Here is a 27763-nt window from a genome sequence, read left to right as displayed (position 1 = left end):
ATTTATATTCTGAGTCTGCTTGTTGTACAGGGGAATCTATTCAAGAACGATTTAACTAAATAAAATAAAACTTTTCTAAAGCTGAGGTCATGCCACTCTTTTAGGAATTAAACATGAATAATTTGTATATGTGTGAGGAAGGATCATTCTTTCAGAATTGTTCACGCTTTAAGAGAAGTGCTGAGCTGTTGAAATGGATTTGGGCTGTTCTGACAAACAGGTGCAGGTTAAGGACTCCCTTGACCAGTTGGTTGGAGAGGTCCCAGTAACCCTGAGTGCAAAGACCATTGATGCAAATGAAGAGAGTACTGACCTGGCGTTGAAGAGAAGTGTGACACGTGCCAATGATGGAGTAGCTTCGTTTGTGGTTAATCTCCCATCTGGTGTGACGGCGCTGGAGTTTGACGTGAGCTGAATTCTCCTGTTATATTTTCTAGAACAGTGTGTACTTTGACTGTGGGTTTTGGCTCGTGTGTAGAACAGATTTTATCCATGACTCCAATGAACAGTTTTACAATTTTGCATTAAAAGAGAAAGCAAGCAAGCCTGGAAGCAGTCTACTAATCCACTGAGCAGTCTTTTTGAAAGACCAATCTATCAAGTGCTTATTTGCAAATTAAGTCTTTCCTAACAGAGGAACCCCAGTGGCACTGCAGTTAAAGCATTCCTCTACTAACCGAAAAGGTCGGTGCTTCAAACTAGCCAGACGTCGTTCAGAGGGAGAAAGACAGGACAGTTTGCATCCCATGAGATTTCAGCCTTCAAAACCCTATGGGGGCAGTTCCACTCTGTCCCAGGGGTTCACTCTGAATTAGAATCAACTCGGTAGCAATAGGTATGCCTGATTAGAGAAGACTATATTTGATTCCAGACACTTCCGAATAGGAAGCAGTACAGGAAAACAATGGTCGGTACACCCTCCTTCCCCTGCATACCCACCCAATTGGTCTTTTTCAGGAACCAGTGAGTCTTTCTTCCTCTTTTTTTTTCCTCACTGAATGAACCACTGTACCTTGTCCCAGTAAATAATATTTCAGTTCCCAACTCCAAATAAAAAATAAACAAGTTAATGGCAGCAAAACCAAACCAAACCTCTTGCAGAAAGCATGACATCACAGTCCACATGCTTTTCTGAAATTTTCTCTTTTCAGATTAAAACTGATGACCCTGTTCTTCAAGAAGAGAATCAAGCCAGCAAAGAGTACCGAGCCATAGCATACTCCTCTCTCAGCGAAAGCTACCTTTATATCCACTGGACTGAAAACTATAAAGCTTTGCTTGTAGGAGAACATCTGAATATTATTGTTACCCCTAAAAGTCCATATATTGACAAAATAACTCACTATAATTATTTGGTAAGTACAATAATTGTATATAAGCATGTATGTGTATGTGTGTATACATATATGTATGTGTATGTCTATATTTGTATGTGTGTATATATGTACACACACACACATACATACTCCTACTCAGAACATTGCCCTTTCCTTCTAGGGTGATCCCTTGAGAATGATCACTTTCATTTATGTTTACAAAATACCTTCAAGGACATCTTTGTCTGAGCTACATAGTGCTGCTGTAACACAATACCACACGTGGATGGCTTTAATGAACAGAAGTTTATTCTCTCACAGTTCTGGAGGGCAAAAGTCACATCAAAGTCTAGAGCATCTTGATTCCTTCATTGTCCTTGGGTCTGACTTGGTTCCGGCATTTCTTGGCTTACAGAGGATCCTCCTGTAGCATCCATTTTGTTGGGTGTGTGTCTACTCTGGTCTTGGAATATGTTAGATGTGATTTGATTTGGAATCTACCCTACACTGGGATGGCCTCATTAACAGAATAAAGGAAAAGCCTATTTGGAAATAGGGTTAGGATTTTAAAATATCATTTTATTGGGAGCTCTTACAGCTCTTATAACAATCCATACATTCATTGTGTCAAGCACATTTGTACCTATGTTGTCATCATCCTTTTCAAAACATTTTCTTTCTACTTGAGCCCTTGGTATCAGCTCCTCATTTTTTCCCTCCCTCCCCACACCCTCTAACACTCATGAACTCTTGGTAAATTATAAATTGTTATTATTTTTATATCTTACACCTTCTGCTGTCTCCCTTCACTCATGTTTCTACTGTTTGTCGGGGTGGTGAGGGGGGTGATGGTGTTAATACATCCCATCATTGAGATTGGTTCCCCTTTTCTCCCCTCACCTTCCCCCAACCCTCATGATATCACTACTCCCATTATTGTTCCTGGGGAGTGGGGCGTATCTGTCCCTTCCTGTGACCCATCTGTGAGGGGATGTCTAATTGTCTACATATAGGCTTTGTGTCCCCCACCCACCCAACCCATTTGAATCAATATGATTGTTTGTTTTCGGTCTTCTGATGCCTGATATCTGATCCTGTAGACACCTCATGATCACACAGGCTAGTGTGCTTCTTCTTTGTGGGCTCTGTAGCTTCCAGGTAGATGGCTGCTTGTTTAACTTCAAGCCTTTAAGACTCTAGATGTTATTTCTTTTAATATCTGGGCAACACCAGCTTTCTTCTTTGCTTATGCACCCATTTGTCTAAAGTTATTGTGTCAGGAAGGTGAGCATCACAGAATGTCAGGTTATTAGAACAAAGTGTTCTTGCATTGAGAGAGTACTTGAGTAGAGGCCCAATGTCTGACTGCTACCTTAATACTTAACATAAATATATATACATAGATCTATGTCCCTATTATTATATATAAATATATTTACATATGTATGTGCCTGGATTTATACCTCTATAGATGTCCTTTGCCTCCTAGTTCTTTCCCCTACTTCTTTTTACTTTTCTCTTGTCCCACTATCATGTTCAACCTTCATTTGGCTCTCGGCTATATTGCGCTTGATCAAACCCCACCAGGCGTTCTACTACCTCCTGGCCATCGATTTTAGATCACTTGTTGTTCCCTTGTCCCTGGGTTTGTTGGCTCCCCCCTTCCTTTCCCTCACTTCCCCCTCTCCCATGTCTCCCCGCCCCCCAACCATTGGTCCCATTGTTTTCTCCTCGGGCTTGTTTTCCTGCCTATCTTATATAGATAGACATTTTTTAAAAAGCCTATAAATAATTCCAGGTCTGTCTGACCTTTATGAATGTTTTCTGATTGAGCCTGGTGAGGTGCCCAACACTGCCCCTGAAGTCCGTTTTTGGAATTTCTCAGGGACTTCATTGCTTTGTTCCCCTTGCTGCTCGTTGCACTTACTTCCTGTTTCACCCTGGTGTGTGAGGGTCAGACCGGGCACAGTTGCCACACTGTATGTCCAGTGCTGTCCCTCATAGCGCTTTGGGTCAGTGAGGGGGCACTATGTCTCATGGCGGCTCTGGCCCTATGGTCCTCTCTGTGCATTGGCTGCTCTGAGCAGGAATATTGTCCTTGTGGCTTGGTGGGCCAGGAAGTGGTCCACATCTCTTTCTCTCTCCTTCACTCTTAGTTTGCTCCCATGTGTTCTGAGCAGACCCGACCTGCTCTGAGCTGGATCTTCAGTGTTGTCCTCTGTAGTGCATTCTTCTGGGTAGGGGGGTCCACGTAGCTGGAATTGGGACCAGACCTCCCTGTTGCTTTGCTTCTTCACGCCATTATGTTGCCTTCAAGTCTTGGCGCACCAGGTTTAAGTCTGGTTAGGGCATGGTTTTAACAACCATTTCACAGAACAGGAAGTTGAAGGACAGAGAGGTTAAAAGCCTTGCCAAGGTGACTCAGCTCAAAAGAGGAAGATTTTTGTTCGAACTGAGAACTCTGCTCTGATCCTCCTTTTCACACAGAGAACCTGATGGCATCCTCATCGCCAAGCCCCAGACTAATCTATTACCTCCAGTCTATTGCCTTGTGGCCAAAGATTGCTCACATAGGCCTAGTTCTCTGGTAAGAAAGAGGGGACACAAATCCTGCTCTTGAGAGTTCCATCCTGTCACGAGGTGTTTCAGTAATGTCTCTTGTTACATCACTTACATTCACCTGGAGGTGCAGCCTGGAAAAGGATGTGCAAACATGTTTCAGGCTCCCTGACAATGGCCGAAGAAATGGAATGAATCGCTCTTTGATCAGGCCAGAGAGGTAGTGCTGGCTTTTCCAACATTTCTGTGGAATACCTGGTAAAAACTAAATGATGACTATAGACACATATTTACTGGTGAAGAATTAGGGAAACTGCTGATGGGCTAGGTACCAAACTCAATGTATATAGTCCAACTCTCTAAGGATCATTTAAGGGATTGTGGACAACATTTTGTTTTTTGGAGGTTATTTACTTTTACTCTAAACATTCCATTCAGGACCTAATCCTTGACTATAAAACTTAACCCCCACAAAAGAGACATGGCACTTACCTTTTTTCCCCCAAGTCAATGAACAGGGAAGGTCTCAGTGACAGCATGACAACCTATCTGGGTACAGATGTTAGCTCTCTAACTTCCTCCTTATGTGGTTTAACCTAAACCCAGTATGAGTTTTAGTTGATGCACCTCAGGTTCTGCATCTGCAGAAGGGTGATAATATCCCTAGCGCCCTGGTTTCTTGTGAGACTTGAAGGCGTCAGGTATCTGTATACATTTCTGTCACTCAGTGGGCCCATAAGGGTGAGTTTTCTTAGCTCTGCCACACGTCCAAGTTCCCTTTCTGAAGCACGGGCTTCGTGTTTATGGTGGTTGTTACTGCTGCTGTTTATTTTTAGATTTTATCCAAGGGCAAGATTGTGCACTTTGGCACAAGGGAGAAACTTCCAGATTTATCCTATCAAAGTATAAACATCCCAGTGACTCAGAACATGGTGCCTTCCGCTCGCCTCCTGGTCTATTACATCGTCACGGGAGAGCAGAGGGCAGAACTGGTGTCCGATTCCATCTGGCTAAACGTTGAAGAAAAATGCGGCAACCAGCTGCAGGTAAGTCCCAGAGCCTCGACCCCAATCCGATGTTCTCCTGAATGAAGGAGGCCGCAAATGCCCCTGAAGAGCTTTGTCTCAGACGAAGAGGCTTCAAACGGTCCATGGAAATGCCATGATCTTTCCATTCCTTTTGTTTGTTTTCCCCACAAACCTGTGGAGGCCCCTTGGGCACATGACCTTTTCTTTTCTTCAAACGGCTCTTTCAGGTGCATCTATCTCCAAATACTAATGACTATTCTCCGGGCCAAGCTGTATCCCTGGATCTAGCCACTGAGTCAGATTCGTGGGTGGCTTTAACAGCAGTGGACAGCGCGATCTACAGAGTCCAAAAAACAGCCAAGAAGCCCATGGAAAGAGTTAAGTAGTGCATTACTGTGGTGCAAGTTCGCCAACTGTGGCCACCAGGGTGGGTTGAGGAGGAAGAATTCAAGAAAGTTTTTTCCCAGTGGCCATCGAGTTGATGCTGACTTGTGACAACTCTGTGCCTGTCAGAGCAGGACCGTGCTGCTTGTATGAGTTCTCAAAGCAGCAGACATCACCTTTTTGTTGTTTTTCTGACTATAGATTGCTCTGGTGGCATAGTGGTTACATATTGGGTTGCAAAGCACAAGGGCAGCAGTTCGAAACCACCAGCAGCTCCAAGGGAGAAAGAGCAGACTTTCTACTCCGGTGAAGGGTTACAGTCTTGCCACAGGGCAGTTCTACTCTGTCCTACAGGGTTGCTGTGAGTCAGAATGGACTCAAGGACAGTGCTTTTTAAGTACAGATTTAAACACATAGAAAACCCTTTTAAGTTATGCTGATTTATATTGAGTACTGTTCTTGATGGTCCTAAGTTTCTATTTGGAGTGCGTAGAAAAAGTTTTGAAAATAGATCATGGTAATGCATGTACTTTTTCCCCTTGAGTCTGTCACTGACTCAATGACACGCAGCAACAGTAAGTGCACTGCAACGTGGAGAGGTCATGGATCAAAGTGAAAAGAGCCGCAAGCTGAGGGTAATTATAAATATAATTAATGTCCATACAGTGCACACTTAAAATGATTAAAATGACAAATTTTTATGTTATATGTACTGTACCACATACAAAAGACAATTACATACATTACCACATTTAAATTAAAAAAGACAATTACATATCCAAGATTAAAAACAAAAATAGGCATAGGACCATGATAGCAATTACAATGGAAAGACTGGGGACTCCTTTTGTTTGTATTATTGTAATGATAAAAAGGAAGCTGGATAGATAACCCCTTGCTTTATTTGGCTTTGTTCTCATTAACATAATTGGGACAACAGAACCTAGAAATAGTTCAGTTTCCATTCAACACCACTATACTCAGCCATTATTCTCTAGGCTTAAAGTGATTCAAACAAGAAAGAGGAAATGTACAATGTGAAGTTAAAAATATTCAGAAAAGTAATATCACTCAGGGGTCAAAATTAAAACTGGAACAGCCCTCTAAATGAGTCCTCTTACCCACATAGGATCAGGATGTAGAACCGTCCTCCTAAAGATCACAAGAGGCTGTATTATTTTAACAGCTTAAAATTTAAGTTGTCTATTAAATCATCCAGGCATTCACCCATTTACTCATTGGGGGGAGGGAGAGGGCGGGGAGAGGTGTATTAGATTGACTAGCTGCCCTGGCGGAGTAATGGTTACAATTTGGGTTGCAATTCACAAGGGTGGCTTTTTGAAACCGTCCACAGCTCCCTGAGCAGTCCCTGCCTCAGAAGCTCACAGGGCAGGTAGTCCCCGGTCCTATCGGGGCGCTGTGCTCAGACTTGACTTTGGCAGTAAGTTTGATGACTGTATTGATTGCAGCATGCCATCTAGATACAAAACAACATGGGTCAACTCTCAGAGTCCTCTCCTCAAATGTATTTGCTTAGGAATGAATAAGTTAGCATCTATGGGAATACAAAAGGAGAACATGAAGTGGGGAAGACTGGGAAATTCATGTGTTGGTCATTTGATTAATGAGTGGTCTGTGTATTTCACAGGTAAATTTCTAAACATGTAAAAAGTAGTATCTTTGGTGCTTTGGAGGAATAGCTTATCTATCTGAACAGGCTCAACATCTCACCTTTCTGGACAGGTGTTCCAAACTTTAGAGAAGAGTGACCTGGGCTGTGGCGTCGGGGGAGGCCGGAACAACGCGGACGTGTTCCACCTGGCAGGCCTCACCTTCCTCACCAATGCAAATGTAGATGACTCCCGACAACATGGTAAAACGTTCATGTTGAACAAAGTGTTAATTAATTACTAGGATTTACACTGCTAATTTGCCCCCAAATTCTTATTTTTGTCCCTCCAAAACATTTTCTATACCCATCTTAGACTCACTGGACGCTGTGATACAATGTCTCACTGGCTTTTAAGATAAAAGCACAAATCCTTTGGTACCACGCTCAAAGCCTTCCGTGACCTTCTTCCCTGGCTCTCCAGTGTTGTCTCTGGCCTTGCTCCACCGCACTTTGTATTGCAGTCATACAGAACTAAGCCTCGTTCTTGCATGACACAATGCCTTCATCAGCCAGGACCGCTTCCTTTTACTAGCCTGGAAAAGCCAGTGAGCATCATCTTGTGATTGGGGTCTTATCCAGTCATTCACTCCTTTGTAGAGATGATACCATAGGGTGAGATCCATGTACAATAATAATAGAGTGTCGTCACATGATACTCTACACATACAACACATGATACAATAATAATATCCCTACAATTAACTCCTCACATGTCTTACCCACTGCCCGGTCAGCCTTTTAAGGGCAAGGAACACATCTTAATTATCTTCTTTCTATGGTTTTAAAGTTGCTCATAATTATATTGGGTACTGTGTATTGATGTTTATATTTGTAATAGTATATCACAAAGAGAAAGAATAAAAACAACATACATAACATAGACTTCACTCACTTTAAATGCTTAGTTATTTTTTATAATCACTGGGTTCAAAAAAAAAACCTAAACTCCAAAGAGTAAAATTAGATTGAGAGTGCCACTTGGAGAAAACAAGACCTGCTCAGAAGCAGAGGAGCCCTTGTGGCCTAGTGGTTATGCATTGGGCTGCTGACCATAAGGTTAGCAGTTCAAAACCACCAGCCACTCCTTGGGAGAAAGAAGAGCCTTTCTACTCCCGTCAATCTCAGAAACTCATAGGGGTGGTTACATTCTGTCCTGAAGGACATTGGCTCCAAATTGACTTGATGGCAGTGGGTTTGTGTTTGTTTTGTTTTGTTTTGTTTGTATTCAGATTTGCAGTACACCATGCCTAATCCTAAAACAGGATAATTTATGAATGTTTTAAATACTTAAATAATTGTTTTCATCCTTTTTCTTGATTTTTAGATTTTCTTTCTCTTTTCTCTTGGTCAATGTCTTTGTTTTTATATTTTGTTTTGTTTTGTTTTTAACAGATGAACCTTGTAAAGAAATTCTCAGGCCAAAAAGAACGCTGGAAGAGTTAATAGCGAAAGAAGGTACTCTCAAAGACTTATGATATTAGAGAACATGTTGTGGTCGTTATCATTCAGGGCTAATGAAACGGCATGTTACATAATTCCCCCTGAATCAATTCATCAACGAAAGCATCCACTGATGAAAAGGAGACAGACAGATGCCTGGGTCACTTCCCACAGAAGGACTTGTCCAAATCCAATAGCTCCTTGGTTGTCACTGTTTTTAGGTGCTTTTAGGTGCTGTGGAGTCAATTCTGACTGGGAGGTACCCTAGGTACAACACAACAGAACACTGCCCAGGCCTGGGTATCCTCACAATCGTTCTTATATGTGTGCTCATTTTTGCAGCCCTGTGTCAACCCATATCATAGGAGCTCTTCCTCTGTTTCAATGACCCTTGACTTTACCAAGCCTGAGATCCTTCTCCAGGGACTGATCCCTCACAACACGTCAAGTCTCACCATTCTTGCTTCTACAAAACATCTGACTATAATTCTTCTAATACAGATCTGTTCGTTTATCCGGCAGTCCATTAAATACTCTTTGCCAAGGCTACAATTCAAAAGCATTGATTCTTCTCTGGTCTTCCTTTTGATTCATTGTACAGCTTCCACATGTATGTGGTGCTATTGAAAATACCTTGGCTTGGTCAGGAGCACCTTAGTCTTCAAAGTTATATCTATGCCCTTTAACACTTGAAAGAGGTTTTGTGCAGCAGACATGGTCAATTTCTTGACTACTACCTTGTGGCGGTTGATTGTGACTTTAAGTAAAATTAAATCCTTGAAAGCATTGATATTTTATCTGTTTATCATGGTGTTGCTCATTGGTCCAGTTATGAGAATTTTGTTTTCTTTATGTTAAGATGCAGTCCATATCGAAGGTGCTAGACTTTGATCTTCATCAGTAAGTGCTTCAAGTTTTCTTCACTTTCAGTAAGCAAGGTTGTACAATGTGCATATCACAGGTTGCTAATAAATCTTCCTTGGATTCTGATGCCACATTCTTCTTCATATACTCTAGCTTTTCAGATTATGAGATCAGCATCCAGGTAGAATAAAACCAAAGCCATTGAGTGAATTCTGGCTCATAGCACTGTAGAACTCCCCTTGTAGGTTTTTGAAGCTGTAAAGCTTAATGGGAGCAGGAAACGTCATCTTTCTCCTGTGGAGTAGTTGGTGGATTTGAACAGCTGACCTCGCATTGAACAGCCAACCCTTAACTCACTATGCCACCAAAGCTCCTATTCACTATTCTGGGATCCTCGTTGCTAATTTGCCAACTTTCCTCTGAGAAAAATACCAAACTCCACTGCAGTAGAGCCATCATGACCCGTGACGACTCCATGTGTCAGAGTAGACCTGAGCTCTGCAGGGCTGCCTTGGCTGGGAGCTTTGTGGACGAAGATAGCCGCGTCTTTCTTCAGTTTGACTTGGGCTCAAAGGGAGCACCAATCGTTTGCACCTCCAGGGAGCTCTGAAGAAAATGTCGCTGTTAGGCGCCATTGGGACAGTTCCAACTCACAGCGACCCCACGTGCAACAGCACGAAATGCCGCCCAGTCCTGCACCCTCCCCATTATCCTCACCATGCTTAAGCCCACTGTTGCAGCCACTGGGTCAACCCGTCTTGTAGAGGGTCTTCGTCCTCTTTTTCACTACCCTCTACTTTACTAAACATGACGTCCTTTGCCAGGGAATAGTCTCTCCTAAGAACACGTCCAAAGTATGTGGGAGGAAGCTTTGCCATCCTTGCCTCGAAGAAGCATTCTGGACGTACTTCCTCCAGGACGGATTTGTTTGTTCTTTTCGCAGTTCACGGTACTTTCTGTATTGTTTGTCAGCACCATAATTCAAATGTATCGATTCTTTCTTCTGTCTTTCTTATTCAATGTTCAACTGTGCATATGAGGCCATTAAAAATACTATGGCTCGGGGCAGGCCCATGTTAGTTCTCAAAGTAACATCCCTGCTTTCCAACACTTTAAGGAAGTCTCAATGTGTTGTCTGATCTCTTAACTGCTGCTTCCATGAGCATTGGTTGTGGATCCAAGAAAGCAAGATGCTTGACACCTTCATTCTTTTCTCTGTTTATGATGATGTTACTCATTCATTGGTCCAGTTGTGAGGATTTTTGTTTTCTTTACGCTGAGTTGTAATCCATAAGGAAGGCTGTCTGGACGATAAGCATCACCAAATATTCAAAGGTTCTAGTCTGTATAATGTGCGCTGCTCAAAGAGTGCTGAATCCATTTGCAAAGTTGGTATTTAGCTTAGTTGCAAGAAGGTGTTAACCATTTAATAAAAAGTGAAATGTGTTTCCTAACTGGTAGCGTTTTCCCCATGCCTAGAATGGTTCCAAGCAGAGGCTGTTCTCTGAATCTAGTCATGGTTATGGTGCACAGGGGGGTCATGGGTTGAATAAACCAGGTATCCCTTGAGATCCCTTCTATTCCTGATATATCTTGAGTCTATGTATGATCAGGTACGCTTGTGTTATTACCATTTCAGTTGCTAAATACCAACATGAAGTCATAAAGCAATGCTGTAATGATGGAGCCTTTCGTAATGATGATGAGACTTGTCAACAGCGAGCTGCACGGATTACCAGAGGTCGGAGGTGTATCCAAGCTTTCAACTCATGCTGTACCATCGCCACCAACTTCCGTGATGGAAACCCTAAAAAAAATATGCAATTGGGAAGGCTACGTAAGTTTGACATCTGCTATCAGAATTCTGCTTAAGAGAGGGAATTTTGTGGAATTTTATGCTACCAAGGAAGGGAAGTCTTATACACTATTTAAAGTTAAAAGTAGGCGGTGGGGACTTGTAAATATCCATAAGAAAAAAACCTGTTGTCATTTGTGGGAAATCAAAGAGGTGTGCCATTCTAGGGTCGAGACACAGGCAAGCTTTAGAGCAAAGTCATTCATGAAACTGAATGATGATCTGTCATCTCTGAGCCTGTCTTCTCATTTTTAAACCATAAACTTAGGCCAAATGATCTCCAGTATGCCTTTGACTTCTAAACCTTTACAATTCTGTGATGTTACAACCAGAACTTCAGTTTATACCTACACTAAATATGGCAGGAGATTTCTAAATCTAGCATTAGGTTAAGTGTATTTATATCAACAAGTGAAATCTTGTTTATGTTACCACTACAATATATATTTTCAGAATCTAACAAACTCTCATTAATTTTAAACTTTCAAGCTTTCCTTTTCTTTAAAATATATATTATGTTAAAATGTGAATGTATAGCAAACAAAACAAAATAAAACATAAGCAGACTGACAGCTCTTACTTTATGCCCTGATTTTTTGCTTAATGGCCTATATTAAACATTGTCTGTATAAAAGGATTTATTTCAAAAAACATGATTTTTATGGACACTTACCAAAACCACGTTATTAGAGACTTAGGCTGTTTTTCAAGTCTTTGCTTATTTAAGTAGCATTTTAATGAGATATCTAATTTGTATAGTTTTCACTGTCTAAAGTTTTAATTATAATCTCCTAATTTGGTCTCAGCTACACAGTATTGAAATGTTATACTATTAAAATATTCTTGTACCATTTTAAAAGGGGCTGTAACTTGAATCAGATTTGTGTTAGTCTGGGTACATTAGAGAAACAAATCCACAGAAACTCATGTATAAGAGAGAGTTTTATATAAAGGGTTTAAGTGCATATCAAGAAAACATCCCAACCCAGTGCTGCCCAAGCCCACAAGTCCAACATTAACCCGTATGTCTGACACCAATCCACAAAGTCCTCCATCCCACAAAACAGACGCAATGATGCCGACTGCAGGAGGAAAGCCGAGTCAGTGAATGTGTAAACATCTCAGCACTGGCAGGGGTCTCTACATGGCTGCTCCAGCACCCAGGGCTGCATTGGGGGAGGTCCATGTGGCTTCTCAGGGATGTCTTGCAGGAAGTGAGCCTTGCCAGCTGAAGCAGAACTGGCTAAGGCAGCTGCACCCTGGTCTGACCATCAGAAAACAAGAGACCCGAGAACTAGAAAGGCGAGGCTCAGTGAGCCATTTATCCCTCCGCCCTTCAATTAACCCCACATGTGTTCATCGGCCAGGATGGCACAATACACTAATTACCTTAGTTTTTATTTGGGTATAATTCATAGATAAAATTTTGCCAATATTAAGTATGAAATTCAGGGAGTTTTGTCAAAAAATATACAGTTGTATAACCACCACCACAATCACTATATAAAAACATTTCCATCACCCCAAAGCGTTCCTTCATGCCCCTTTTCAGTCAATCATGCCCCTACCGCTGGTCCCTGACACTCACTGATCTGTTTTCTGCCATTGTGGGTTTACCTTTTCTATAATTTCATATAAATGGAATTGTGAAAGATGCAGGTTTTTGTCCCTGACTTCTTTCACTTAGGATAATGTTTTGGAGATGATCTATGTTATTACATATACTAGGAGTTCACTTGTTTCATTGTTGAGTAGTATTTTATGGTATGGATATATGACAATTTTTTATCCACTCCCCAAGTTGATAGGCATTTGGCTTGTTTTTAGGTTGGAGATATAATGAGAAAAGCTGATATAAATAAAATAAAAATCTTTGTGTGAAAATATACTTTTATTTCTCCTGGTTAAATATCTAGGATACAATTGTTGAATCTTTGGTTAATTTACATTTATTAAAAACTGCTGAACTATTTTCAAAAAGGGCTAAGCCATCTTCATTCCCAGCAATGTATGAAGTTCTAGTTCCTCCACAAGCTCATCAACACTTGGTATCATCCATCTTCTTAACATTGCCTATTCTGGTGGTAGCTCATTGTGGTTTTAATGATCATTTCCCTGATGACTAATTATTCAAAATTATTATTCATTGAGAGATAAAATGAGTATCACATTACTTTGTAATATGTCTGATTAAATACTTGGCCTTTGGTGCTTTCCTCTGAAGTATACACCCCCCAAGAAAACTCACTCTCCTAGAGTAGCTTCTGACTCATAGTGACCTTATAAAGGGGTCATGAGACTGTAAATATTTATGAGAGGAAAGAGCCTCATTTTTCTCCCAAGGAGTGGCTGGTGGTTTTGAACCACTGATCTTGCAATTAGCAATCCAACATTTATTTCCACATCACCACCAAGCCCCCTTCTTAAGTTCACACAGCTAAGTCCTAAACCAGACTCGGTGGGTTCCGTCTGCAGATCTCTGGAAGTTACTCTGTGCAGTTTCCTCCTTTTGGTACCTGCTCCTCATTCAAGACATCTTAGTTTCCCCAAAATTCTTTCTCTGTCACCACAATTCAACAAGGCCACTAGGCTATGCTTGGGTTCTCTTCTCTCACTTGAAGTCTATAAACTGCCTTCAAGCTGTAAACAAGAATAATTGTAGGGTTGACTTAATTTGTCTGCCTTTCTCAAGGGTCATAATCCTGTAAGTTTATGTTCTAAAGTCTGGAAACTGTTGTTTCATAAATTGTGTTTTCTATAGCTTTTTGGGGGAAAAAAATCATTCCATCCATTTTTTATGAAAGTAAATATAAATAAGTTAAGGAAGAGGATCACATAAACCCCTCTTGTTTTCTATTATAAACATAATTATTGCAGTTAAAAAAATGTAAATTACTTTCTAGACTGGCCAGAGCCTTGTTTGATTTTAAGAATATTAAACAGTTAACTCTATGTGAAACAAATCATTGAAGGTACTGTATGCTTATTTGTCTTGTTAATGTTATCAGTGAAGAAATCTTAAGGCCTCTATGCTTTGATATAAAAAAACAAATGGTTCCATTGATACATTTGGAACCTTCCAGAAAATGCTTATCTTTTAGATTAGTGGCAATATTTTAAAACTGAGCATAGGTAGAATTTATGTTTTTACCACAATTGAATGTACTTTTCCTCCCAGAGATGAAAAACCTGTTACCAGTAGACAAGCCAGAAATTCGAAGTTATTTTCCAGAAAGCTGGTTGTGGGAAGTTCATCATGTGCCCAAAAGGTATTTTATTTCCTTGACATTCCTCTGAAAAGTGGAAATTTTTAAATATTGTGGTTCAAACATCTGGAAATAACTCGTCTCCTAATAGTATGAGAACTGAGATGATCCTACCATTTGATCAAGTTTGTTGTGTTGTTGTTGGATTTCCTGTCTTGTTTGCTCTAATAATTTGTTCCAGGGCCGAATTAACTATTGGGGAAGACATGTCCTATTCCATGTAATGGCATTTCACTTCAGTAATTATTAACTGAACACAACTATGTGTCATACACTCTATTTAGCGCCTATTTTTTGCTTGGTGTAGAGATACCAACTCTATAAAACATCACTCAACACATTTTTTTGTGGACTGCCTCCTCTGCAGTAGACACTGAACATATTGAACAAGATTGAGTCCCTAAGAATCCTCCTTCTGTGTGGCTCAAAGCATTGACTTTCCAATGAACAATCAAGGCGCTGAGTCCAGAGCATACAATAGATCTCCTTGCCTCTACCCTTCACTTTCTCCTATTCTTCCTGAATGGGGTTGTTCATTTTATTTGACAACTCCCCTCATAATATATAATAAAAGCTTGTGTTTAGTTAAAAATTATATGTAATAAAAGCTTGTGTTTAGTTAAAGAATTACATCAACTTTGTTTGAAGCAGTGTTAAGATGTATGTTTTGAAGAACAGAGTAAATAATAAATGTCACTTTTCTTTGTGTTACACATTTTTATGTATAAGGTTTCATAGACATCATTTTGAATAGTAATTCTCATCAAGCTGGTGCAATGTCTAAAAGCATGGAACAGATAGAAGTGCTGAACAGATTTTTCTTTGCTTTTCCATTAAAGCCAGATTTGATTTTGCCTTTTTGTGATTTGTTTCTTCTAAAGTAGCATGAACCAAAATCTGCTAATGAATTGGATTAAGTAATGGTTAACATTGGGTTAATCAGTGTGTTCCCTATTTGAATATCAACATTTCTACTTCCAGAAACAAGTTGCAGTTCAAACTCCCTGATTCTCTAACCACCTGGGAAATTCAAGGTGTTGGTATTTCAAATAGTGGTAAGCAAGTTTAACTTCCACATTTAAGGAGTAAGCATTTGCTTAGCAAGGGACAGCTCTTTGTCACGGAGTACTCAGTTTATCTAGACTTCAAAAGAAGGTGGACGGCGAACACAGTCACTGTATGAAAAACAATTCTACCCTACAAATCCGGCTAGACCAGAGGAGGTGCACTGGTACAGATAGGAACTGGAAACACAGGGAATCCAGGGCGGATGATCTCTTAAGGACCAGTGGTGAGAGTGGCGATACCAGGAGGGTTGAGGGAGGATGGGGTGGAAAGGGGGAACTGATTACAGGGATCTACATATAACCTCCTCCCTGGGGGACGGACAACAGAAAAGTGGGTGAAGGGAGACGTCAGACAGTGTAAGATATGACAAAATAATAATTTATAAATTATCAAGGGCTCATGAGGGAGGGAGGAACGGGGAGGGAGGGGAAAAAATGAGGACCTGATGCCGGGGGCTTAAGTGGAGAGCAAATGTTTTGAGAATGATGAGGGCAATGAATGTACAAATGTGCTTTACACAATTGATGTATGTATGGATTGTGATAAGAGTTGTATGAGCCCTCAATAAAATGATTTAAAAAAAAAGAACTATCCACATGGGGGGTGGGCGGAGAAAAACAATCGACCGACATTCAACTATTTGAAAAGGTAGTGAGTGTATGATCAAGAACCAATGATACTGCAGGAAGAAGTCTATGCTGCACTGAAACCTTTAGTGACAAACAAACAACTAGGCTACTAGTTGGAATGTTTCAACAAACCAGTGCAACACTGGAAGTGCTTACTAGACTACATCAAGAGATTTGTAGGGCAACTATTTAGCCAGCCTACTGGAAGAGAGTAATATCTGTGCGCATTTCAAAGAGAATGATATGTTAATAACACTGCTAGTAAAATCTTGGTGGAGATAACTAAAAATTGCTGCAGTGCATTGACAGGGAGCTGCTCAAAATTCAAGCTGAATTCAGAAAAGGATGTAGAACAGGGATATCACTGCTGTTGTTAATGGATCTTGGCTGAAAGCAGATAATAGCAGATAGGTGTTTGTTTGTGTTTCATTGACAACACAAAATCACCCCACTCTGTGGTTGATAACAAACTGTGATAACATTGCTAAGGGTGGGAATTCAGAAGGCTTCATTGTGCGCAGGAGCATGAATTCCCCATTCTACCCCCAGCCCATGGCAACCATTAGTCTACTTTCTGCAGTTGCCTATTCTAGATTTCTTCACTTAGCATACCATTTTCAGGGTTCACCCATGTTATGGCATGTATTCAGAATTACTTTCTGTGACGGCAGAATAACATTCTGTTGTATGTGTTTGTCACATTTTGTTTATTCTTTCTTCTGTTGATGGACACGTGGGTGTTTCCCACCTTTTGGTCATTGTGAACAATGCTATGGAGAGCATTGATGTACAAGTACCTGAGTGAGTCCCTGCTGGGTCATATGATAAATCTTTAATTTCTCGAGGAACCAACAAAGTTTTTCACAGCAACTGCATCCTTTTGCTCCTACCACCAATGGACAAAGGTTGCTTAAATTGCTACACCTTATCCCTCACATGCTTTGTTCTGTGTTTTCTATAAGAAGCCATTCTAGTATTTTAATGGGTGTTCAGTATTATCGCATTGCAATTTTGATTTACGCTTCCCTAACGACTAATCTTATGATCTTTTATAATGACATAAGACAGATATTTGTAAATTGCTTCAGAGCTGGTTAGCTTAATTGTTTGTTTGCTGTGTTTTCTTTTTACAAAATGTTGACTTCCACAATCACAACTGTCTTCCAAAACCAACAGCTTACTGACAGATTCTACATGTCCATCTATGGATGGACCCGTCAGTGAACTGTGTCCACACAAAGTGGAAGGGTCTCGGTCAAAATGAGAAGTACAGTCCTGACACGTGTTACAAGCTCGATGGACCATGAAAATATTATGTTGGGTGAAATAAGACAGTCATAAGAAGACAGCCACTGTATGATTCCACTTATAGGGAATAGACAACCCTACGGAGACCCAAGCCTACTAGGGGTCACAAGGAGGAAAAGAGGGAGCCATTGTTGAGGGCAACTGTGTTTGTTAATAGTGGTGAAATAAGCTGACAGTGCTGTACCACATGCTGTATGTCATCACTGCCACTAGATTAGACATGTAAAAATGGTTGAATTGGAAAATGTTTGTCATATATATTCATAGTGAAAAAAGAAAATAGCTTTGGTGTTTGCGTTATAAATATTTTCATGTCTTAAATAGAAATAAATGTTTATTGAGTAAATGAAGTTTTCTGTTAATATCAATAATCAACAAAATAAGGCTCTGTGAGTAGAAAATTCATGAACATATGGAAATCGTGCAGAGAAAACCATGATCTAATCTGTTTTTCAAAACTTGAAATGAAGCACATGTGAGACATGTTGGTGCTGATAACGGGCATGGGAGCCCCTAATGTGCTTTTATTTTGCTTCCTTTTTGCGTTGAAGGCATATGTGTCGCTGATCCTCTCAAGGCTAAGGTGTTCAAAGATGTCTTCCTGGAAATGAATATCCCGTACTCTGTTGTAAGAGGGGAGCAGATTCAGTTGAAAGGGACTGTTTACAACTATAGAACATCTGGAATACAGGTAAGTAGGTATTTATAGTCTGTTAGAATAAGTGGGGAAATAAAAAGGCTTCTGATATGCTGAAAATTCTATTAGTGGAATTATTGCACACAAAAATAAAAGTTTGGCTCAGGTCAGCATTATAAACTAGCCACTTACAATGAGTCTTATCCCAGAAGATGTTATTGGTCAACAACCACAAACATCTATTTGATGATTGTCAACTGCAGAGTTGAGTGGCTGCGACAGAGACCTCTCCTGGCACTGGTGCTGCTCCCATTGCTGCTGGAAGCACCGCAACGGACAGCAACGCGGCTTGAATCCAACCGCATGTTAAACATTATTATACGTAGTGTCTTTCAGCTATATTTGATTCTCTTTTGTTTTTAATCATTTTATTGGGGCTCATACAACTCTTATCATAATCCACACACACATTTTCTTTTTTATTATCAGTGCACTTCCATTATATGAAAATGAGGAGCAAGAAGATTATGTCTTAAATAGATTTAAAGATTTGTGTTATCTCTGGACTTAATTTTTAAAAAGAGAGAGAAAGAAAAGCCAAACCCATTGCCATTGAGTCAGTTCCAGCTCATAGCAACTACACAGGGCAAAGCAGAGCTGCACTTCAGGGTTTCTGAGACTGCAAACCTTCAGAGGAGCAGACAGCCTTCTCTTTTCCCCCAAGGGTGGACTGGTGGGTTTTAACTGCCCACCTTGCAGCTGACGTCCCAAAGCTTCACGCACAGAGTCATCAGGGCTCAGGGTTAGGTTCTATGAATTACCTTTCCTCGTGTCTATAAATCACACACTCCTGTTTTATCACATCTAGTCATTTTGACCTTCGGACTTTACTAATGAAATGCTACTGAGACTCGGGATTCTATTATGTTCCTCCAAAGAGCCTTACTTTTTGTTTGTGTGTTTGTGTTCTAGTGGACAATGAGCTTTGCGTAACTCAATCCCTTGACATCTCCATTCCGTCCTGTTAGCCTTCTCTGGGATTCTTGGAGTCTGTGCTGTGTAGGTGTTGTTTAGGGGGGCAGCCAGCTGTGAGTCATTTAGTCACCGAATGTGGAGCAGCCTCTCTGGAGCTCTGTCCTTTCTCGGATTTGCACCCCTGCCTTTTGGTTGCCTCAGACTCTGTCCTCTGATCTTGTAAAGCAGGAAGATGGCAGGTTTCTAGTGGAGAGTTCACCACTCCTCAAAGCACTTGTAAGACTTACCTGTGGGTAAAAAGCTGTAAACAGAAGAAACTCACCCTGTTATTTCTTCTTTCAAGTGCTACCCTCCCTTCCAGTCTTTAGGTGCTTTCATCATTCCATAGTTCCATCACATCAAGCAGTATTGTACAATTGCTATCACAATCAGTTTCAAAACATTTTCTTCCCCATCCCATCATATTCCCTAAGGAACCCTTATTCTGATTGTTGTCTCTGTAGGTTCATCAATCATGGGTTTTGTGGGGAAATACTGTAGATTTTCATGAATATTCTGTATCAGCTTCAAAAGTCGTTTTCTGGTCCCGATTTACTCAGAGTTTTATAATGAATTTATGTTTCATGTTGAATGGCTGTGTTAGTCTGGGTAAACTAGGGAAACAAATCCACAGGAACTCATACATATAAGAGAGAGTTTTATATAAAGGTTAAGTGCACATCAAGAAAACATCCCAACCCAGTGCTGCCCAAGCCCACAAGTCCAACATTAGCCCATATGTCTGACACCAATCTATAAAGTCCTCCTCCATCTCACAAAACACACACAATGATGCCTGCACATGACTGCAGGAGGAAAGCAGAATCAGTGACGTGTAAGCATCTCAGCGCGGGCAGGAGTCTCCACACGGGTGCTCCAGCACCCAGGGCTGCACCGGAGTAGGTCCATGTGGCTTCTCCTCAGGGATATCTCACAGGAAGTGAGCCTTGCCAGCTGAAGCAGGGAACTGGCTAAGGCAACTACACGCTGGTCTGACCACCAGAAAGCAAGAGACCCGAGAACTAGAAAGGCGAGGTTGGCACAGTAGACCTTAACTATCTAAGTGGTTTTTTTTGTCTATCCTGCCCCAAGCCACCTTTGCTGTGGGGGGATGACTGGCCTCAGAGGAACCACTCACCCCGTCTAGTGTGTCTTACTCCTGCTCCACCCACTGAAGGGGGTGCGTGCTTCTGAAGAAGATAGTCAAGAGGGCTCAGTGTTGGTACTCTTTCCTGTTTTCCTGTGTGCTCTGTTCTGGATCTTAGAGGCTTTTTCTCTAGACTCAATTCTGTCAGCTCAATAGCTCTTGGAGAGGAGATGAAACACCTTCCGTATTCAAGCAACGTGTACTATTTTGTCTCATTCCCAGTACAAATATCCAGAAATGGAGGGTGAGAGGTCACTCAACTGGTTTCCATCACGCCCTTATCCCAAGGCAGAGCAAAGAATTAAATCAGGTCTTAGTGGCACCAGAGCTTGGTTATAAAATAGGGTACAACAAATGTGCTTTACACATTGATGTATGTATGGATTGTGACAGGAGTTGTATGAGCCCCTAATAAAACGATTTTTTTAAAAAGGAAAAGAAACCTACCACAGGAGAAAAAAATAAATAAATAAATAAAATAGGGTACAAAATATAAGTTAAAGACATACGATTGGAAAATTAACTTGTGGACACAGAGACAGGGCCTTAAGCGCCTAGATAATGGAGTTTTCTGTTTGTATGAAACATTTTTTCTTGACTACCAGAGGTTAGGTTAAAGATTGGTGAGCAAGACACAAGTGTCTGAACTGGAAGCTCCCCGCATCTAAAATACCAACATGTAAAGAAGCACATCACAAACGAGTAATGAGACGGTGTGTCAGAGAGGGATGAACACAAAGCTACGGGAGCGCTGCCACTGGTGGATTAGTCTTCAGTCTATGGGTGCTCAGACATTTCTGAGCCCGTGCTGAGCTTTCTAGACAAGGTGAGCTTTCTTCACTTTGGCAAGCTCTCTAGCAATGCATAGGCGTGCATTTTAAAAGCTGAAGGCACACAATCCAGGAGTGGGAGTGGGAATAGCATACCAGAAGAGTAGGAAGAAGGGGGAGGGGAGGGGAACCTGATCGTAATGATTGACATACAACCACACACCCCCTTCCAGGGCGGAGAACAACAGAAACCATGGGGGAAGGGAGACAGCCGTCGGTGTGAGATATGAAAATAATAATAATTTATAATCTACCAAGGGGTCACAAAGGGTGGGGGTGGTGAAAACAGAGGAACTGATACCAAGGGCTCAACAGAAAGGAATGATGGCAACATATGTATAAATATGCCTGACACGGCATCAGCAGAACAAAAAATCATATCATAGTGAATGAGGGGGGTAGTGCAGAGTGGAGCCCCAAAGCCCATTTGTAGGCCACTGGACATCCTCTTACAGAAAGGTCTTGGGGAGGAGATGAGCCAGTCAGAGTGTGATGTAGCAATGATGAAACATACAACTTTCCTCTAGTTCCTAAATGCTTCCTCCTCATCCCCTCTCCCCACCATCATGATCCCAATTCTGTATTACAAATCTGGCTAGACCAGAGGATGTACACTTGTACAGATAGGAACTGGAAACACAGGGAATCCAGGGCAGATGATCCCTTCAGGACCAGTGGTGTGAGTGGCGATACTGGGAGGGTGGAGGGAGGGTGGGCTGGAAAGGGGGAACAGATTACAAGGATCTACTTTTAACGTCCTCCCTGGGAGACGGACAACAGAAAAGTGGGTGAAGGGAGACATCGGACAGGGCAAGATATGACAAAATAATAATTTATAAATTATCAAGGGTTCATGAGGGAGGGGGAGCGGGGAGGGAGGGGGAAAATGAGGAGGTGATACCAGGGGCTTAAGTGGAGAGCAAATGTTTTGAGAATGATGAGGGCAATGAATGTACAAATGTGCTTTACACAATTGATGTATGTATGCATTGTGATAAGAGTTGCATGAGCCCCTAATAAAACGATAAAAAAATTAAAATAAAAAAAGTTCAAGTGGAAAAAAAATATGCCTGATACAATTGATGTATGGATTTTAAGAAGAGTTGTAAGAGCCCCCAGTAAAATGATCTTTTAATTAAAAAAAAAGTTTAAGCTGACGGGAGTTTTCTTCAAATACTGGGACCCTAGGGGATTACCTGTGAAAGCACCCGGGACGAGCTCGTGTCCAGATGAGCACACTGTTGACTGTTGCCATCATATTGGTTGCAACCTATGGCAACCTGTGTGTGTCAAAGGAGACTTGCTCTGGGGGGTTTTCTTGCAGCCACCATCATGGAAGCAGACCGTGGGCCCTTTTCTTCTGTGGGACCAGTGGCTAGTTTAGAACCACCAACCTTTAGGTTAGCGGTTGGTGGCAAACTTTCCAAAGCGTGGCAGTGTTTGGCTGTAACTCTTTCTTGCCTTGTGATATTTCAGTTCTGCGTAAGGATGTCTGCTGCTGAGGGCATCTGTACATCTGGGAGTGCAGGCACCGACCACCAGAGCGGAAAGCCCTCCCGATGCCCCCATCAGAGAGTGGAGGGCTCCTCCAGTCACTGGGTAACCTTCAGCGTGCTTCCTCTGGAAATAGGCCTCCACAATATCAACTTCACCCTGGAGACTACAGTCGGAAGAGAAATCTTAGTGAAAACATTACGAGTGGTGGTAAGAAATGCTTGCCTCTTTTTTTGCATTCCTTTTTACAACCCTGTGTTCATTCTCTGGGTGGGGGAGGGGGAAGATGCTATCCACCACATACTCTGAAGTGGTGCTGAAAGAGAGAAAATCATAAAGCAAATGTAGTATAAGGGATAGCTCCTATAGGTGAAGAGTATCCCAGATTTGTTTGTATGGTTCCCATGGCTTTTCTACAAGTCTGAAATTAGGTTAAGAAAGCTTAAAATGATTATTGCTTCTTTTGGAAAATATAGAAATATGATAGAGAGAAAAATGACATACCATCAGTAATGCCCGCCACCCCGAGGCACCCGGTTTGAGCAATCAGGTGTCTAGCTTTCCAGGGTTTGTTCACCACCTCCCGGCTCAACACATTCAAAAAGTGTATGTGTACACCCGGGCATGTGCACGCCCGAGGTTATGCGAGGCACCACCATGCAACAATAAGTAAGACACACCTTGCGTTTCAAGAACTGGCATTTTATAAATGACTGCACAGGCAAAATGAGAGAGACAGAAGAGAAAATGCATTCATTGAGAACTATTTACCCACCCTGTGTTGAGAGTTCTTATGGTTTCTTATGAAGAAAGGTGAGATGACTTGCAAAGAGTCATGTGACTGATTAATGACAGAGCTTCCCAATTCTTACTCTGCATCCTGATGGCCTATTCCCTGCCACCCAGGCCGTTCTGGCTCTGAGTGACCCACTGGACAGAGGAGAACTGCTCCCTGGGGTTTCCGAGACGGTAAATCTTTACAGGAGCAAACAACCTCATCTTTCTCCCACTGAGCACTTGGTGTATTTGAACTGCCAACAGTTCACCCATGGTGCCACCAGGTTTTCTGTGAGTTCTGTTCACAGCCATTAAATTCATTTCTGTAAGTAGTTATTGGCTCATTTTGTGCAAGACACACTCCCAAGCATCCTTGGATTCTTCCACCAACTGTGGAGTTAGAGTGGCAGGGATTGAATCAGACCTTTGAATTAGTTTCTTCCAGTTCAACCCTCATGCTGAAAAGGTGTGTTCCAGATACCAGATACACTGAATCAGACCCTCCAACTAAATGAGATTGTGTGTGTGTGTGTGTGTGTGTGTGTGTGTGTGTGTAATCTATAAGAATCACCTGGAGCTCTTGTTAAAATATAGGCTCAGATTCAGTATATCTGGAATGGAAATGAAAACTCTTAGCAAGGAGATCCAGTGAACCAGTTCAAAACCCTGTTTTGACTCCTGGTTTCACCATTACCTACCAGAGTGTGACACTGGATAAATGATTTAATGTCTGCATCCATTTTTCTCATCTGTCAAACAAGGAGTAATCACAGTACTTACCTCTCAGGTTTGTTTATGAGCTAATATATACAGAGCACGTATACCAATTACCTGGCACAGAATAACTTCGATGTAATTGCTCTTATTATTAGACAGATAAGTAGAAATCTTATTCCTAAATGTATGTGTATAAGCCAACTTTGGCTCATCTAAGAAAGGGATCTATTTTCTTTAGAAAATGGTCAAGGAAAGTTGATCCAAGGAATACAAGTTCTAAGAATTTAAGTAATTTAATGTTGTCTACCTTTCTTTTAGCCTGAAGGTGTCAAAAGGGAAAGTCATGCTGGCTTTACTCTGGATCCCAAGGGAATTTATGGTAGGCACAGTGCCTTTGTTGGTTAGATGATGCCTTTTGTTCTAGAAATTAAAGTGTGTCTGTCACCTGAAATAAATTTTCAAAATGTTAATGATCTGAAATCACAAATTTCCATTTTTTAGTTCGCTGCCACTCTTTTAAAAAAATTATAAGTATACATACTTTATTGGTGAAATAAATGAAATAAAACACTTTATATAAAAATATTTAGGTTTACATAAATATATTTTACATGTTACATATTTATGTATAAATCTTTACATATAAATATGTTATATATTAATATATTTATAAATAAAATATTTTAAATTGGTTTTAGGTACAGGTTTTCATGGGAAATTAGATTACTATTCAATAAATTTTGTACAAATTGTGCCATGACATTGATTACAATTTTCACAGTGTATCAGCAGTCTCATAATTTTCATTTCCATTTGTCTAGCTTGCCTTTCCCTCCTTGCCTTCTTCTTTTTTTAAAATCATTTTATTGGGGGCTCATCCAATGCTTATCACAATCCATACATACATCAATTGTATAAAGCACATTTGTATATTCGTTACCCTCATCATTCTCAAAACACCCTCTCTCATGTAAGCCCCTGGCATCTCGCTGCCACTCTTTACATCATTTGTTGTACTCTAATTTGGATTATTTAGAACACAGAGAAACAATTCCATAGTTGTAAATACAAAGCATTGAAGAATTAGTAATGGTATGCCATATACATCCCTTACCCACCAGTCCCTTTACAGCTCTCACAGTAACACTTTATAATGCTTCCATGTGAAATAATCAGTACAAAGAACACGCAAGAAAAGGTCACGCACATCATGTTTCAAAATGATCTAGAATCGGCAATTTCTTCATCGCGTTTGTTGTACCCTAATTTGATGATTTAGAAGCATGCATCCCAGGAAAGCGCAATAGGCTTGATTATTCACTGAACAAATCCTGTCCTCATTGCTCCTGCTTTTACTTCATCTGAGGTCTTCTAAATCTTCTCAAAGTTGGAATTTTGCAAATGTTTGAGTGCTGAATCAAAGACTAAATATGTACATATTTCTTATGTAATTTAGAATGTGTTCCGGTAATTATAAGACTTTGAATTAGTTCATTCCAGTTTGACTCTTGCTGAGAATTTCCCTTTCTATCCCAAATATTCTGAATCAGAAACTACATTTTAATCAGATGTATGTGTAAGAATCACCTGGGATTTATGAGCCCCAATAAATTGATTTAAAAAAAAAAAAAAGAATCACCTGGGATTAATAAAAACAATAATGTGGGTGGATCTCACTGCCATCGAGTCAATGCCAACTCATAGCAACCCCCCTGCGGGTTTCTGAGACTGTACCTGTTCACAGGAGTAGAAAGCCCAGTCTGTCTCCCTCAGAGCTGCTGGGGGTTTCAAACTGCTGACCATGCGGATCACAGCCGAACACATGCTCACTACACCACCAGGGCTCCTACATCAATGGAGACATAGGCAAGTATAGAAACTGAACAGATGTGCAAAGGCGAACAGGACAACAGCCTTGAGTATACGTAGGTTTGCCAGAGGATATTTCTATGTACTTATTTGTATTGCTGCAAATATGTTAAGATATAGAACATACATACAGAGGACAAAATTATGAAAATTTCTTAGACATAACTGAACACGCGTTGAGGGAATGAGTGACTGGGCTTGGGTGCTGAGGACAATAGTCTTGGGGAATATCTAGGTCAAAGGACATATACCATAGTCCACAAAGTCAATGTTCTACATCCTACTATGGTAAAGAGTGACGGGGTCTTAACAGCTCATGAGTGGCCATCTAAGGTACAGTTGGTGTTCTCTCCCTGTCTGGAAGAAATAAAATTGAGGATAGATGGAAACAATTAGTCCAGTGGACCACATAAACCTCAGTATCCATGATCTTGAAACCAGAAGCACTAGAGGGTGCCCGACTACCACTGCCAACTGCTCTGAAAAGGACCACTTTAGAAAGTCCTGAATAGAGTAGAAGAGAAATGTGGAACAAAACTCAAAATTATAAAATGAAAATATCAAGATTATCAGTTAGAAAGAGATTGGCAGAACCCCCAGTCTATGGTCTTTAGCCACCCCTCAGTTCTAGAAGTAAATTCAATCCATGGCTTAATTTTAAGCCAATTAGTGGGCAGTTCTATAAGAGGAACAATAGCATTCAGAGATACGCACACCTTGGAATAATTGACCATTGAAATCAAAAGGGAAGCATTTCCTTAAGGATAAAGTTCAGAAGGGTTAGGAAAGAAGGAGAAATGGAAATAGTAAATATTGAGAGAAAGTCGGAAAAGGGATGCTACATTGAACAGTCAATAAGATGAAACAAAATGTTTATGAACTTTTGAATGGAAAAGCTTTATACAATTCACAATACCAAGTAGGGAAAAAGGAAAAAACACCCTTCTGAGTGGCCACCTGAAGTGCAGCTATTGATCGCTACCTGTTTGAGTAATGAGTGAAGAGAATCAGAGCTGTATGGAAGCAATTAGTCCATCGGACCACGCAAACATCCGTCACCATGACCCTGAGACCAGAAGAACTAGCTGGTGCCCAGCTGGTGCTGCCAACTGCTCTGATCACACTGGAAAATCCTGGAGAGTGTGGAAGAAAAATGTGTAACAAAGTTCAAAATCATGAAAGGAAAAACCAGCAGTCTCACTCATTGCATCGAAATTGGTGGAGCCACTGAGATGATGGCCTTTAGGCCTCTCCAGGTCTAGAGGTGGACTCACCCTCGTGGCTCAATTTTCAGCCAGACAATAGGCAGGTCTCTAAGGGGAGTAGTAATACAAAGGAGGTATGCACACCTGGAAAAAGTAAACACTACATGCTAATTATTTTCAGATTTCTATTCCAAGAACAATTGTCTCTCTTTGGACAAAAAGGCATGTACCCTTTTACTGGTGAATAACAAATATAAATTATTTATTTAATTTCTTGTAAGGACCAGCAAGCTTATACCAAATTTAGTGCTTTATTTAACAAGATTATGTAAGGCCAGGGTTTGATAAAAATTCTCAATCTGTAACTTCCTTCTTAAAATTATGTATTCATGTATTTTTCAACTGTAATATGTATATTGTGTTATTATAAAAGTCTTTTGCTTTAAAACATTCTTTGGAAGTACATATACCATAAACAACCTGCTTTCTTCTGAGAACTTTGTATAAACCCAGTGAAAATCTTAATTTCAGGTATAATGAGCAGACGAAAAGAATTTCCATACAGGATTCCATTGGATCTGGTCCCCAAAACAAAAGTCAAAAGGACTGTGAGCGTAAAAGGTAAATGAACGAGTCCTATTTGGATCGCAAATTTTGCTTTTGGCCTCAAAAAATCGAATCGAC

General features: G+C 40.8%; 1 protein-coding gene across 1 annotated transcript in view; it reads left to right on the top strand.

Moving 5' to 3' along the window:
• The window catches only part of C5 (complement C5), a 101068-nt gene that overhangs the window by 36190 nt on the left and 37115 nt on the right, over window positions 1–27763 (top strand). The window contains exons 11-23 of the mRNA XM_004712562.2: window positions 221–406; window positions 1152–1355; window positions 4712–4921; window positions 5131–5280; window positions 7031–7160; window positions 8352–8414; window positions 10903–11100; window positions 14297–14387; window positions 15366–15439; window positions 17941–18080; window positions 22494–22721; window positions 24324–24384; window positions 27611–27700. Of these exons, the coding sequence (XP_004712619.1) occupies window positions 221–406; window positions 1152–1355; window positions 4712–4921; window positions 5131–5280; window positions 7031–7160; window positions 8352–8414; window positions 10903–11100; window positions 14297–14387; window positions 15366–15439; window positions 17941–18080; window positions 22494–22721; window positions 24324–24384; window positions 27611–27700 (1825 nt within the window). The remainder of the gene's footprint in view (window positions 1–220; window positions 407–1151; window positions 1356–4711; window positions 4922–5130; window positions 5281–7030; window positions 7161–8351; window positions 8415–10902; window positions 11101–14296; window positions 14388–15365; window positions 15440–17940; window positions 18081–22493; window positions 22722–24323; window positions 24385–27610; window positions 27701–27763) is intronic.

The sequence above is a fragment of the Echinops telfairi genome, unplaced genomic scaffold (assembly GCF_000313985.2).
Source record: "Echinops telfairi isolate 266 unplaced genomic scaffold, ASM31398v2 ScPeMD7_7410;HRSCAF=8448, whole genome shotgun sequence".
Lineage (NCBI taxonomy): Eukaryota > Metazoa > Chordata > Mammalia > Afrosoricida > Tenrecidae > Echinops > Echinops telfairi.
The sequence above is the reverse complement of the archived record's forward strand: the minus strand, read 5'-3'. Positions and strand labels throughout refer to the sequence as shown.